This window comes from Toxoplasma gondii, chromosome IX, assembly GCF_000006565.2.
Source record: "Toxoplasma gondii ME49 chromosome IX, whole genome shotgun sequence".
Taxonomy (NCBI): domain Eukaryota; phylum Apicomplexa; class Conoidasida; order Eucoccidiorida; family Sarcocystidae; genus Toxoplasma; species Toxoplasma gondii.
Window position 1 is genome coordinate 696,081 of NC_031477.1, and position 14,325 is coordinate 710,405.

The window sequence follows — 14,325 nt, forward strand, 5'->3', positions numbered from 1 at the left end:
GAAAGGGAAATGACATCACCTCCGCGAGTAGATGATGCGTATTTGAAGAAGAAGCGGAACTGACGGAAACGCGAGGAAAGAAATAACATGTCTGGTCGACAGCAGGCTAAAGAGAAAGGCTTTTCGTTTGAGAAAAGAAGAACGCAGAGAAGGACGCTGGAGTCTTTTTTCGACGGAGACACCGAGCTCTCTCAGGCGCGAAACGTGGACAACAAACAAATGAAGAAATACTAATTTGCCTCTCCTTTTTGCTCTTCTCAAGTTTGGAAACTCAGAAATCGAACGTCAGAACGACTGAAGAAAAGCGGTCTCCTCTTGGCTGTCTGGTCGCCGAACCCCCATCACCAGCCCCCTCGCGAGTGCTCTGCCGTTTACTTCTTCGACTTCGTATGTCAAAAGAAAGAGCCATATCCATTTGGATAAATATATGTATATGTATATGAATATATGTATATATATATTTATATTTGAATATATATGCACCTGTACAAGTATAAATGTGCATGCCTATATACACATGTGGAGGTATGCATGCATCTGCAGGTGCGTGTGTAGGTGTGTGGGTCCACGATTGTTAACTTACAGGTGAGGTATGTTTTTTTCGTTTCGTTTTGTTTTCTGGCATTCTCTGGGGCCTTCTTTCTCCGCCGATTGTCTCTCCACGCGCCGTCTGTCGCCTCCTCACCTCTCGCGCTTTTTCGAGGCCTCGCTCTTGGCCACAGCGAGGAAAGGATCCTCAGCCAAGAAGCAGAGGCGAATAGAACCTCTCACAAAGGCGAGTTTCTGGGCTGTTCAGTTCGTCGTGGAGCGCAGACGCGACTTTTTTCCTGGATACCCCCCGAAGCACCATGGAGAAACGGCACTCGGAGATCTCCCCAAGGACCGCCTCATCTCTCTCTTCCTCTTCTCGGTCCACTTCTCTTCCTGTGCCATCTCTCTCTTCTCTCTCTGTGTCTTCTTCCTTTCCATCGACTTCGCCGACTTTGACGGCTTTGGGGTATGCCTCGCGTTTGTCTGAGCATCCCGACAGAGGTCCGGTGGGCCGCCCGGAGTTGGAGGAGAGCGACGAGGCGATCCTGGAGAAGAAGCTCTCGCGTGTGGTGGACCTGTTTCGCGAGGAGGCAGCGCGCCGCTCGTCCAGTTTTACCGAGCTCCCGCAGGCGAAGCATGCATGCGCCACAGAAACGCCGCGAAGTCTCGCGGACGCCGCGCCCTCGCTTCCCTCTCCTTGTTCCTGCCCGCAGGCTCTCTCGACCTCCCTGGCGGCAGAGGAAGATTCTAGACGAGGAGCGCGAGACGGCAGCGAAGAGGGTCGCGGCGAGACGCGCGTGAGACAAGCGGAGAAACAAGAAAGAGAGGCGAGTCTGCAGACGTTCCGAACGCGACGGAAACTCACAGACACCCCTGGAGGCGTCTGCGTCCACACTGGGGCGGGCATTTCAACTAGCGCGGGGATCCTCGACTTCCGAGGCCCATCGGGTGTCTGGACACTCGAGGCGAAAGGCCAGACGCTCTCTGACGACGGGAAGGACGCCGTCCAGGTAAAGAGAAATGTTCTTTCGTTTCTGTACGCTTGCTCACGCGAAAGGATACTCAGACATGGAAAGCGCGTTCACCAGCAGACGCCACACTCCAGCGGCCCTTTCACCGCGGAAAACGCATCTGAAAAAATGCACATTTTTTTCCACGTACGTGCAGCTTCGCCGCTCTCGTTCTGTCTCTTGTCTGCTAGGCGGACTGCTCGAGAAGTCGAAACAAGGAGTTGAGGGCGAACAGCCAAGAACGCCATTTTCTCTGGCCAGTAGATGCCGTGCGTTTCGCTCGTTGTTTCGCTCTCCCGTTGGCAGCGAATCTGTGTTTCAGCTTCGAAATGGCTTGGTGAAAACGGGAGTCGAGTCTCCTTTTCACGACTTTGCGCAGGTGTCTTTTGGCCGCCACCGCCGACCTGTCTGCGAATTCCACCTCGCCCTCCCCACCCTCACTCACCTCCTTCTCAGAACGTTTGCCGCGCTGCCTGCCTCCTCGTGGGTAACTCCCCACAGTCGAGACGTCCGTTCTTCTCCTTCTTCTTCTTCTCCTTCTTCTCCTTCTTCTTCTTCTCCTTCTTCTTCTGCCGCTGCCTCTTCTCTTTCTTCTTCTCCTCCCTCCTCTTCCTCCTCTTCCTCCGTTCCGGTTTGTCCTTCCTCGCCTTCCTCGCCTTTCGCGTTTCGCATGCCGTCTTCGTCGCTGTCTCGCTTCTCACCGGGGGCTGTCTCTTCTCCTGGCGTCTGTGGCGGAGACGCGTCCTTGTCTCCTCCGCTGGTTCGGTACATTATCACCCAGAATGTGGACGGTTTGCATGCACGATGCGGCACACCCTTCTCGCGTCTCGGCGAGGTCCACGGCAGCATGTTCACCGAGCGCTGCGACGCTTGTGCTCGACGCTTCTTGCGCGACTTTCCCCTCCCCACACTCAGTTTCCAGCCTACCGGCCGGCTCTGCGGTCCGTCGTCCTGTTGCATGCAAAATCCCTCAATTTAGACCCTTCAGCGGAGAGAAAAGGCTACACATACACATACATGCATGTGCACATGCATATTTGCATGCATGCATATGTACGTATGCATGTCTGTGTATGCATGCATGCATACCTACACACATCCACACCGACGCTCTTGCATGGGTCTCTATCTCCCTGTGTATTCATTCACATCCATATTTTTTCAAAGGTGCATTTGTTTCGTTAGACGTGTCTCCACATCTATATCTATATATATCTATATATGTATATATCTATATATATCTATATATGTATATATCTATATATATCTATATATGTATATATCTATATATGTATGTATATATATATATATATATATCTATATATATGTATATATATATATATATGTATATATGTATATATATATGTAGATTTTTTGTGTCGATGCATGCATGCTTCTGTTTCTATCGTTCCAGGCGGAGTGTGTCGCGCTCTGCTCTGCGGCCTTTGCTGGGTTTGTGTCTTTGGGCGGCATCAACTGTTCGGATTTCTTTTTTTCGCTTTGCAGGCCTCTGCTCGTTTCCGCCCTCGGGTGTCTGTACAGACGTGTTGCTGGACTGGCACGACAGATACGAGCGCGTTTTTGAGACTCTCTGTCTGCGGCACACGCGCGCGGCGTCGCTGCATCTTTGTCTCGGCTCTTCGTTGCAAATAGAGCCTGCTTGTCACTTTCCCGGTCGCGAGCGGAGGCGCGGCAGTGCGCTGGTCGTCGCGAATCTGCAGGAAACTCCTCTCGATCGAAAAGCAGAAGTCTGTCTGCGCTACACGACCGACGGCGTCGCTGCCCGCCTCGGGAGAGCCTTCGGTGCACTTGCCCCTGAGGACCTGCGTGGAAGCCGAGGAACGAAAGAGAGAGTGAGCGCCGGAGGGAGAGCGAAGGGGATGGAAGGAGGAAACGACGGAGCAGAGGAGAGAGTGGCGGAGGAAGAAGGAGCAACGACCATGGAGACAGAAAAAGCAGTTGAAAGCAGAGACAGAGACGGCGAAGAAGGAAGTGGAAGACGATTGCGACTGCTGTGGGGTTGGGGTGCAGAAGGCGGCCGATGGGGGCGTTTTCTTCACGAGGACGAGGAAGAAGAGGAAGTGAAATTCAAGAAAATCAAACGCCTGCGTGACGACAGGACTGATGCGAGCGCGAGCGCGAAGAGTGGGGAACTGCCAGAGACACCAGAAGAAGAATCGAGCATTCCTTCTGCTCCGTTCATTCGTACTTCCTTTCTGTTCGTCGCCCGGCTGCCTCTCGACGCCCTCCCTGCGGTTGTGCCACCCTGCGTTCCTCCTGCGGCCGGGTCTGGGCCGAAGGCTGGAAAGCGCAGAAAGAAGGCAACGCAGGCAGACGTATCACAGGAGAAAGAAGCGGTGAAGAGACCGGCTGCAAACGGATGTGAAGAGGTGACGAAAGAAGCTCGAGAGTCTGGATCTGCGAATCCGGCAAAGGCAGAGCCGCGGGAGGGGAGAGAACGAGGCAGCGAAGAGACAGGAGGCTCCAAGCTGCGTGAAGAAGTCGACACCACGGAGAGCAAAGAGGACAGTCCGAAAGAGAGAGGTCCTGACGATCGAGTTGACGCGTGGATAGAAGAATTCTACGCTACGGAACATGTCACACACCCCAGGTGCCAACAACAGGCATCCAACGGGCGTCCGCCTTCGTCTTGTCTCTGGGGTCCTGCGCCGGGTCCGCGTCGCGGTCAGCGCTGTCTTCTTCGCCTTGCATGCGGCCTGAAGATCGAGGAGATTCCCCTCCACAGCAGAGGGCAGTCCGCGGGAGAAGAGAGCAGACCAGGAGGAGAAGAGTGTACGCAGAGAGAAGGAGAAGAGTATACGCAGAGGGAAGGCGGCGCCGGCCGGAGAGAGTTGAAAGGAGGACGGTGTGCCAGCGGCTGTGGCGATGCTTTCAGTGCACGAATCTCTCACGTAGATGCGCTTCGAGGCTTGTGGGTACTGGACATTTTCAGAGGTACGCGTTTCCGAACAATGAAGCCTTTCACATTCGACATGATTTCTTTCATGCGCATGTGTGTCGAGCCTGAGAGAGCACTCGGCAACGTTGAACGTCTTCTTCGACTGCCTTCTGTTCACGCTCGACTTGTGCGTTGTGTGGGGTGTCTCCTGTGTCTCTCCGGAGTCGCTCGTTTTCTTTCTCTCCCCTTTTTGGTGTGTGCTGCCTCTCGCCAGTGCTCTCCATATCTTGCCCGCCGGAGGCGCTTTGCTGCGTGGAAACGCGGTGTCCAGTCGATTCAACGTCTGCATACGCATCCCTCGGACGTCTTCGAGGCGATCCGCGTTAGGCCGCCGGAGATCACGTTCACTTCCTGGCTGAACGTCTTTTTTCTGTGAAACGCTCTTCCCTTCTCGCCCAGTCTGGATGGATACACAGCGCTCGAGCACCCGGCTAACAAGGAGAAGTCAGAGGCTCTCCAGGGTGCAGGTTGTCTCGGTGTACTCTAGCGCGTCTTGAGATCTCGTTTTTCCATTGCCTCTCCTGTTCCTGCGTTCGGGGTATCCTGAGTTCCAGCTTGCTCCTGCTCCCCTGGATCGTTGCTCCTTCGACTCGTCGGTCTCCACCCGCGAGAAGACATGCAGCTTGTTGTTCAGCGATTCTTGTCTTTTCCTCTCTCTGTCCAGACACTCGCCTTCGCCTCTTCCTCTGGTACGGAACGACTGTGGAGCTTGTTCTCTTTCACGCTCCTCTGCAAAGAAGTAAGCGTCCTCGTTTTCGTGATGGCGCGACGCACACAGGACGTCTGCCGTCGCACGGAAGCCAAGCGAGTTCCTTCTCAGGTGTGTCTCCACCTTCCTCCTGGTACCCCTCTGGCCCCTCCTATCCCTATGCTCCCCCATCTTGCGCTTCTCTTCTACCGCTGCTCTTCTACCGCTTCTCTCCTGCCGCTTCTCTTCTACCGCTTCTCTTCTACCGCTTCTCTTCTACCGCTTCTCTTCTACCGCTTCTCTTCTACCGCTTCTCTCCTGTCGCTTCTTTCCTGCATGGCCGTTTCCACGGTCTCTCGGTTTTTGCTTCAGGCCTCGAAGTTGATGTGTGGCAGTTCCAGCTCGCCTGCACGCGCGGCACAGCTCCGGCGTCGCTGCCTCCTTCCCTCGCCTTCGCTCTCCAGCGAGAGCGCGCGGAACCTCCACCACGGACGACGCGGCTCCTCGCGGCTGAGAACGCTTGCGAACAAACGCTGAAAACGCGACACACACACTGCAAGACGCGCGAGAACGAGAAGGACAGAGAGAAGGAGGAGATCGAGGGAGAGAGCGAGCGAGGCGAGTCTGCGTCGACGTCTGGTTCACCTGCCTCTTCTCTTTTCTCCCCTTCAGCTTCCGACTACGACAGAGCGATCGACGTCTCTGGCGGTGAACGGCGGGGCGTCGTCTCCTGGCTGTCTTCTTCTTCGCTCTGCATGCGTCCTCCCTTCGCGCCCGTGGAGAGCAGAGCGACGAAGAAACGCGCTTCCCCTTGGCGGCGGACGCGGCTCGTCGCCTGCCTCGGTATGCTTCGGCTTGACGAGCAACAAGAGGAGTCAACGGAGCTTTCTAACATTCTCGAGGAACCGGCAAAGACCAAGACGGAGAGCAGAAAGGCAGAGAATGGCGAAGCGGTGCGGCTGAACACTAGCGAACTCTCCGATTCCCTCAATGTCTCTTCCTCTTCACGGGATCCCGCTGCGCCTTCGAGCTCGGCGTGTGCTGCGGCTGCGCGAGAAATTCCTTTGCCAGATGCCTTCGCGTCTCTTTTTCGATTGCATGCACTCGCCACGCTTCCACAGAGCCGTCAGAAACTCGTCGACACCCTTCAAAAACTCAAAAGAAAAAAACAATCAAATTTCTCTTCTTCTTCGTCCTCTTCTTCTCTTTCTTCTTCTTCTTCTTCGTCCTCTTCTTCTCTTGCTTCTTCTTCTCTTGCTTCTTCTGTGTCTTCTACCTCGAGTTACCGCCTTCGCAGGCGCCCTGCCCTGAAGGCGCCCCCGCCGTTGCCGAAGCGGCCTCGACCGCAGAACAAAAAAGAAGTTTTTTCCTCTTCTCAGTTGCCCCTGCTTCTGAGTGTGGAGCTCGAGCACCTGACGGGGGAGAACCTGACAGAGGGAAAGGTCGAGAAAGGCGAAGAGAAGAAAGAGGGAGAGAAGAAAGAGGGAGAGAAGAAAGAGGGAGAGAAGAGAGTTGAGAGGCTCCTCCCTCTGGTCCCGCGAGCTGTCGAGGAAGAGCGCCGCCATCCCTCCTGTTCAGAGTCGCGTTCGCCTTCTGTCTCTTGGTCATTTTTCGAAGAAGAGGAGGCAGTGAACGGAGACTTCGACATCGGAGAAAACAAGCGTGCCTCGGTTTTGGAAAAAAGCGAGGATGCAGATGAAGGAGAACCCAGAGCGAATGAAGCACAAGTCGGATTCTCGACACTGCGGCTAGAGGAGAGAATGGGGACTGAGAAGGACGCGAATGTGGACGAGAGAGATCTGTTGCCTCGTCCTGTCTTCATCACATGTGAAGATTTCGAACTGGGGGAGTTGTTCGACCTCTCCGTTCAAACAGAGGCAAAGCAAGCTCTCTCCGCCACCCACCAATGGCGCACGGTCTATGCTTTGCCGATCTCCGACGTCTCGTCTTCTCTTTCTTCTTCTTCTCCTTCTTCTTCTTTTTCTATTTCGTCTCCTTGTTCCGCGTCTACTTTTGTGTCGTCTAGCGGTTCGGTTCCCTCGGATTTCTCTGCTGCGTCCTCGTCAGATTCCACCCCACGGTGTCCGTCTCGCTGCTCTGCTTCCTGCGTGGAGAGGACCGACAGCCCGCAGGACAGCCGAGGGAAGGCTAGAGAGGAAAGAGAGGAAAGAGAGAAAAGAGAGGAAAGAGAGAAAAGAGAGGAAAGAGAGAAAAGAGAGGAAAGAGAGAAAAGAGAGAAAAGAGAGGAAAGAGAGCAAAGAGAGGAAAGAGAGAGAGAAGCGTCACGCGAAGGGGCAAAGAAAGCGCAGGAAGGAAAGAAGTCGGCAGTTGCTGCTTCTGCGACGACGGAGGCGACGAACCTCAGGAGCTTCCAAGCCTTGTGGGATAGCGTCTATCGCGACCTTCTCGCAGTGCAAAGAGAGGCAAGCAAAGGCATACGCGCCTGGTCCTCCCCTTCGTCCTCTTCTTCTTTGTCTCCACCCTCTTCCGCTGCATCGCCTCGTCGTAGTGCCGAGACAGAGTTAAAAAAACCTATGGAAGGAAGCAGAGACAGGCGGGAGTTTTCACGGCCAGAGACTGCAGAGGCGACAGACTCCGCGGAAGTCCAGAAGAGCGACGAAGACGCCTGCAGACGGAAACTTGCGGAGGCCGTCCTTGTGCCGCCTGTGGTTTGGCAAGCGCTTCGACTCTTCCCCATCTGGGCTTTGTTCCACTGCGTCGACGCTTTCGAGTGCATGTGAGGGAAGGCCTCTGTACCCTGCGTCACCGAAAAAAGGACTTCTCGACATCCTAGAGTGCATCACGCTCCAACTAAATCTAAAAACAGGCTGAATCTCCACACAGCGGCCCAAACAGCTACGTCTGCTCGCGCGCTATACACAATACCTATATACATATATATATATATATATATGTATATATATATATATAAATGTATGTATGTGTATGCGTTTGTCTGTTTTATATAGGTGGACGAATACGCAGATGTGCCGATAGACTTAGATGTTCGTTACCCTGCGGATTGTGTTGGTAATCGGTTTTCACTTCGACGGTGTGCTAGGCTGCATGCTTGTCTCCCTGGATTTGAAGAGAAAGTGGACAGCTTCCTTGTGTACTTTCTTTACCACCGCTTGTGAGTGTTTCGCTCCATCTGCGTTCCTCCGTTCGTTCCAAGAAACTTGACCCATTCTTCACCCGGCCTTACCAGCCTGCTGGCTACGAAAACTCGCTGCGTTTCATCGAGACAGTGCCTAGACGCTCTTCAAGTGTATTTTGTGCATGAAAGCATTTTTCCTCGCAACTCGTAGTTTGAGAGTCTACAGAAAATCTGAATCTAAAGAATCGCTTTCCGCGCTGTCTTCAGCAGGCCAGCAGGTGGCGCCCAGGAGCCCACAGAACTCCGCTGTATTTCTTTCTGCCTATCGCGTTGTTCTTCCCTGCTGAGAAAGACACAGCGACGGCCAGTCTCTCTCAACAAAGCTCTGTGTGTGAGAGTCGGCGCATGCAGTTTTTTATTTTGCTGGGAACTCTCCGCTTGAGAGTCCACGGCCGAGACTGCAAGTCCTTCGATAGTTCACGCAGGCAGCGAAAAGAGACAGAGGACAGACGCACCGATATATAAAGAGCAAGACAAACGCGGCTTTTCTGGCGAAAGCACAGACTTTCACCCACGGCGAGGGAGAACACAACGCTAAAAGAGAAGAAAACGCGCATCTGCATCTGCAAACGCGCAGAGTCTCCCCTACGCGTCTTGAAAAAAATGAGACAAAAACCTCTAACGGTCGCAGGTCACACTCCAGCACCAAGCAGAAGCCGACCACAGGGGGGACGGGGGGGAGACGGGGAAGAAGAGGAGTAGTCGAAAGTCGAAACGCATGGAGCAGAGAAGCGAACGCGAGACAAGAGAGGAAGAGAAACTCCAGCACAGCAAGAGAAACAGAGGCACTCGCAACACAACTCTTTCTCTTTTACTCGAGCGGACCGACCTCAGCGGCAGGGAGGGCGGGGAAGGGAGGAAGGTCACAGCTGTTTTTTTTGTCTTTCCAGGTCTGTTTATTGGTTGCAGAAAGTTTTCTTTCTCGCCGCGTTCGGTGTTCTTCTCTTCTTTCGTTTCCTGCTCTCCCCTTCCTCTTCTCTGCCGCTGCGGTGTCTTTCCTCACGTTTGCCTTCTCAGAGGACGATTCTCCTGGACTTTCCAGTCCTCTCCTGCAACACAGACCGACTGGCCAGTCTCTCGTGAGTCTCACCTCCCTCTCGGATCTCTCCAGTCGTCTTCTCCCTTTCTCCTCCTCCTCGATCTCTTGTCTCCGTATCTTCTTCTCTCTATCTTCCCTCTTCTCTCTCTCTCTGTCTCTGTCTCGCTCTCTCTTCTTGCTCTCCTTCGCCTCCTCGCTCGTCCTAGCTTCTTTCCCCAGGTCTCCTCGCCTCTCGCCTCTTTTTGCTTCCACCCGACTTCGTCCTTTTCTCTCCTTCACCGCGTCGGCTCCGTTCCCCAGCTTCTCGCGACTTCCTCGAGCTCCGCGACCTCTCTTTATCTGCGGCCCAAGCCCCCGCGAGGCCTGAAGGCGCTGCCGCCGCGGCCGCGTCCTCTGCCGCGGAGTCGCTGGATAGGTCTGCCTGCCTCTCTCGCAGGTCTCTGCAGAGGAGTATCGTCGATGAGGAGGGTATCCAGCGGGAGCGAGTCCGGGAGAATGAAGTAGCGAATGTTATTTCCTCGAATCGTCAGGTGCTCGAGAGACGTCGGGTTCCCCTGCTTCATCGTCATCTTCACATTCTTCAAGTGGGTGTTCATGCTGATGTCAACGCCTACGACTGTGCCATGAATCACAGTTCCGTTCTTCAGCTCGATCACCAGAGTCTCGTTCGCGAGCCGCATCAAGAAGCGTACGAGCTTCATTCTGGAGGAGAAAACAGACGACTCACACAAGCGAACGGAGGTCAAAAGACGCGACAGGCCGCCGCGGGGGAAGAAGAACGGGAGGGCAAAGAGAAGGCGAAGAGAAGGCGCACAGAGAGAAACGAGGGGAAGAGAAACGAGGGGAAGAGAAACGAGGGGAAGAGAACGAGGGGAAGAGAGAAACGAGGGGAAGCGAGAAAAAGGCGAGAGAGAGGGAGAGGCGTCGTTGACGGTGCGCGCTGGACGGAAAAGTCGAGGGGCGCTCTGGAGTTCACAGAAAAGACGAAGAGACCGGAGAACAGTGCGCGGGAGGCCAGACGGCAAACAGAATGGGGAAGCAGACACGAACCAGAAGGACAGCGAGAAAGGCCTGGAAAACGCCGCTCGGAACTTGCGGAAAACTCGAACTGGTTCACAGGGTTCCTTTCTTCGGGAGAAAGGAAACAAACGAAGTGAGGAAACAAAGCGAGAGAAAGACCGCGTTCAGGCCTTCACAGAGAAAGAACGCCAGACGCACTACAAAGCGTACGAACGAGGAGCAGAGAAAAACGAAAGAAAAACGCGAATGGAAACTGTGCAAACGGTGCCAAGTCGACTGGTTCCCTTCTCCAGCAGGCGGGGAGACGCTCCCTGTAGACCCAGAGGCGACGACGCAAAGGTCAATCTTTCAAGAAACACAAGAAAAGAACTGAAAAAAGACCCACCCTTGCGGCTTCTCTTCCCTTCTCCTTTCGCGTCGTTTTCGTCTTTCTCCCCTGCACGCAGACCTTCGGAGATTGCATGCGCGAGCGCGCACAGCAGCAAAACGGTGGGGGACACAGAGGAAAGGAGAAACGTGGAGAGCAGGAACGAGGGGAGAAAAGGAGACTCGCGGGACGGCTCGGGGGGGGGAGGGAGGAAAAACGAAAAGCACAGTCACTTTTGTCAACAGAACGCAGAGAAAACCCTGGGTTCCTGCAATAATACGAATGAGGGGGAAATGGGGAGAGGAAAAGCAGACAGGGTTCACCTACGCGAGGCCGAAACGCAGAAGTGACGAGGGAATGCGACAAAAGCGTTTCTTCGTGACAAAGGCGCGGCTCTGCTCGCGAAGGAAGAACGACACTCCACTCACCAAGCTCACAAACGAACTTCTTCTGGAGATTTGCGCGATCGAAAAACAGACAAAGAGGGCAGGGGCGAACTCTGCAAGTCTTGGACGTTCGAGAGGGCAGCTTTCATTGAGAGATTGTAGAGTTTTGAGGAGTCTCCCCCCAGGGGACGTCTAGAGGTGAGAATCACAGCAAGAGCAGTGTGAAGACGACGCAAATCGCCATTTTTCTCCTTCGGTTGTCCCTGTCTCTTCATCAGTTTGGAGGAGAGACGCAGACCCGTAAACGGGGGTCCACGCTTTCAGCGAAGAGATCTACAAAATCGCGATTTATGGAAGACCAGAGAGAGCCTAGAAGGTTCATATCCATTTACTGGTCGGCACTATGGAGAGTTGTGCGTTCACACACACATACGTATCTGTGACCGTCGGGAGACGCAATCGTCCACGGAAGCATATACGCGCACAGGCATCTTTGTAAACGCGTGAGATCCGAAAGTCGATGGATATATCTGTGCATGCAGCTGCACAAGTCCATGCAGCCGTTCCTGCAGGAAAACAAGTTCCTCGATTTGAATCAGTCCAGGCAAACAGTCGGAAAGAGAGGGGAGAAAGGAGAGAATGCGGTAAGGCAAAGAGAGGAACGTGGAGGGCCGTGACTCGGGAGTGAGAGACTTGGAGAGAAGGAGACTGAGGTGAGCAGGCGAAACGGGAGAGAGAGGAATCCGTCTGTGTCCTACAGTTCTTTGCTCGATTCTCTTTAGCAGAAACACCGGAAGGGGAACTTGCCCTTGCCTCAGCCAATTCGATTTCGAGAAAGCGTACGTTTTTGCGAATCTCTGCGACGCTGGCAGAGACGTTTTCACTTCAGCAGTTTCGCAGCTAATCACATGGCAACTTGGAACGTCAGACGCGAAACCCAAAAGACGCCTGGTCGCAACTTCTACACACAGCGCCTGCCTTTCACAAAAGGGCAATAATACCTTTTTGCATCCCTGGTTCACTCAGCGGCGAAGCAGGAAAAGAAAGAGATCGACTCAGGAAGGACATGGACCTGTCGAGAGCGGCAAGGAAGCAGCCCTGTGCCGCAGTTTTCTTTCCAGCGCAAGAGACAGAGACGCGCGGCAAGAGGAGAAAGAGCGAAAAAGAGTCAAGAAGACACAGAGGAAGAGAGCGAGAAAGAAGGAGAGCGAGAAAGAAAGAGAGCGAGAAAGAAGGAGAGCGAGAAAGAAAGAGAGCGAGAAAGAAAGAGAGCGAGAAAGCAAGAGAGCGAGAAAGAAAAAGAGTGAGAAAGAAAAAGAGTGAGAAAGGAAGAGACACAAAAAGAGTGACAGAAGGAGGCAAAGAGAAACGAAAAAAAAAAGTTCCTTCGTTGCGTTCTCCCGGACCTCCCATTTCGAACTGAAGGTCTCCCGCCCCGGTGACCCTTGCTCTCTTTCTTCTTCTTCTTCTTCTTCTTCTCTCTTTTTCTTCTTCTCTCTTCCGTTCTCTCAGAATTTGTTTCTGCTTTGGCTCGGTTTATCTCTGGCCGAGTTTCTGTTTTGTGTCGCCGAGCCTTTCATCTTCCCAGCTTGACGACGGCGACAGCTTGAGTCACTTTCTCTCTGAAGCCTGCCGTGACGCGTGGAACCGGCGCCCTTCGGTGCATCTCGAGATGCTTGCAGACTTGCAGACTTCGGTACCAAGCAATGCCTGTGTTCTGCATCAAGTTCATGCACAGCGCAGTCTTCTTCCCCTCCAGCAGCAGTCCTTTGCTCTCCTGCAGACGCCGAGTCGAGACACAGATCCAGACGCGAACCTCGCTTAGCACCGAACCGACGCAGACATGCAGCCAAAACAGAGAGGTCGACGCCCAGCCGCATTCGTTCGCCGGTCTCCCCTTCAAACTCTATGTGGAGACACACACAACTAGATGCATGCACAAGCAGACGCATGCACAAGCAGATGCATGCACAAGCAGACGCATGCGCGTGAGTACGCGACGCAGAGTCCCTGATACGCAGATCCAGCTTCTGCAGAGGCCTGCCCACAGCTGTACTCCCCCTCGGGACGTCTCTGTCTGCTTTCTGCATCTTTACCTCTCCCTTCCTGTATCTTCACTACTCTCAGTCTCTCGCTCTATTTATCTATCTGGACGTTTAGATATTGACAAATCTACAACTATATACAAATATATCGATATATACAGAGAGAGATACACAGATATGTGCATGTAGAGAGGAAGACGAAGAGAGGAAATAAAGTAGAGACGCGGCAGGGAGGATAAATAGGTTCAGAACCCCCAGAGGAAAAGGGGAGAAAAAGTTTACCTTCATTTTTCGGGCGTTCTTTGCCGCGAGCTTTGTCTGCTTCTTCGCCTGGCGATATTGGTCACTCTGCAGCAGGGAACAGGGACAGCGAACAGCTTTTCAGAACGCGAGAAAGGAGGTGCAAAAAGAAGCGCAGTACACGAGGAAGAAGCGCAGAAGAAAGTCACCGAAAGCAGGAGGCCCTCTTGCAGGAGACGAGAGGACTGCAGCCGGAAAGCCTTCTGGAGAGGAGGCGCTGGAAGAGCTGGACGATTTGTCTCTCGCGACCGTTTCTCTCGGCGAGAGGAACTCACCTGCTTCACTCCATACGGCACTCGCATTTTGTAGGTGATGGCTGAAAGCCACCGTGAAAGAAACATCTTGTCTCGGAGAGAGAAAAGAACCGCCGTTATCGCCTTCCGACGAAAGTTGGCTCGAAACGCCGTCTCCTGGACTGTGCTTCTCAGCGATTTAAATTCGAGAGAAGAAGCGCAGCGCCTCCGACGCCGACGAGACGAGGGGGGCAAGGCGCGGAAGCGAGAAGGAAACTCCAAACGCAAACGTGGACTGACGGAGCGTCACTGCCCAAAAGAAGCGGCAAAGAGATACACCTTTCGGGCGCTGATGAAGAGTTCCTAAAGCAGCTGGTACAACGAGAGAAGCAGTTGTCTCTGAGGAAACTTTCAAGGCAAGAGACGATCTCTTGTCAACAGGAAGTTTTCTTTGTCAGTGGCGCCCTCCCCCGTCTGAGTCGACCCCAGGGTCCCTCCCTGAGGACTGACCATACTCACACTCGTTCCTTTCGGAATTTGTTCTGAATCGCGATTGACAGACCAAAGAGAAATAAACGGCGAAACTCCGC

At 53.7% G+C, this 14,325-nt stretch overlaps 3 protein-coding genes across 3 annotated transcripts; 1 reads left to right on the forward strand and 2 right to left on the reverse strand.

The window, feature by feature from the left end:
• The first annotated feature begins 499 nt into the window (after nucleotides 1–499).
• On the forward strand, nucleotides 500–8,465 carry TGME49_267360 (histone deacetylase SIR2-like). Its single transcript, XM_002368763.2, has 5 exons — nucleotides 500–1,541; nucleotides 1,921–2,482; nucleotides 3,048–4,496; nucleotides 5,165–5,239; nucleotides 5,561–8,465. Exons 1-5 carry the CDS (start codon nucleotides 849–851, stop codon nucleotides 7,927–7,929), a joined length of 5,148 nt encoding a protein of 1,715 aa, XP_002368804.1. The 5' UTR covers nucleotides 500–848; the 3' UTR covers nucleotides 7,930–8,465.
• A 217-nt stretch (nucleotides 8,466–8,682) lies between these two features.
• Nucleotides 8,683–11,054, reverse strand: TGME49_267350 (LSM domain-containing protein). Its single transcript, XM_018781461.1, has 2 exons — nucleotides 10,790–11,054; nucleotides 8,683–10,086 (listed from the first exon to the last, which is right to left on the reverse strand). Exon 2 carries the CDS (start codon nucleotides 10,083–10,085, stop codon nucleotides 9,720–9,722), a length of 366 nt encoding a protein of 121 aa, XP_018636240.1. The 5' UTR covers nucleotide 10,086; nucleotides 10,790–11,054; the 3' UTR covers nucleotides 8,683–9,719.
• Nucleotides 11,055–12,334: 1,280 nt separating this feature from the next.
• TGME49_267340 (hypothetical protein) lies at nucleotides 12,335–14,323 on the reverse strand. Its single transcript, XM_002368761.2, has 3 exons — nucleotides 13,778–14,323; nucleotides 13,485–13,550; nucleotides 12,335–12,934 (listed from the first exon to the last, which is right to left on the reverse strand). Exons 1-3 carry the CDS (start codon nucleotides 13,841–13,843, stop codon nucleotides 12,734–12,736), a joined length of 333 nt encoding a protein of 110 aa, XP_002368802.1. The 5' UTR covers nucleotides 13,844–14,323; the 3' UTR covers nucleotides 12,335–12,733.
• Between the last annotated feature and the right edge of the window lie 2 nt (nucleotides 14,324–14,325).

What these genes read in the sequence shown, in the direction of transcription:
- TGME49_267360 (XM_002368763.2), top strand. Translation starts at nt 849, where the DNA reads ATGGAGAAACGGCACTCGGAGATCTCCCCAAGGACCGCCTCATCTCTC. An exon ending in ACGGGAAGGACGCCGTCCAG is followed by an intron (nt 1,542 to 1,920) that starts GTAAAGAGAAAT and finishes GACTTTGCGCAG; the next exon opens with GTGTCTTTTGGCCGCCACCG. An exon ending in TCACGCTCCTCTGCAAAGAA is followed by an intron (nt 5,240 to 5,560) that starts GTAAGCGTCCTC and finishes TTTTTGCTTCAG; the next exon opens with GCCTCGAAGTTGATGTGTGG.
- TGME49_267350 (XM_018781461.1), bottom strand. Translation starts at nt 10,085, where the DNA reads ATGAAGCTCGTACGCTTCTTGATGCGGCTCGCGAACGAGACTCTGGTG.
- TGME49_267340 (XM_002368761.2), bottom strand. Translation starts at nt 13,843, where the DNA reads ATGTTTCTTTCACGGTGGCTTTCAGCCATCACCTACAAAATGCGAGTG. An exon ending in TGCCGTATGGAGTGAAGCAG is followed by an intron (nt 13,551 to 13,777) that starts GTGAGTTCCTCT and finishes TCCCTGCTGCAG; the next exon opens with AGTGACCAATATCGCCAGGC. An exon ending in AGAACGCCCGAAAAATGAAG is followed by an intron (nt 12,935 to 13,484) that starts GTAAACTTTTTC and finishes CGGCGTCTGCAG; the next exon opens with GAGAGCAAAGGACTGCTGCT.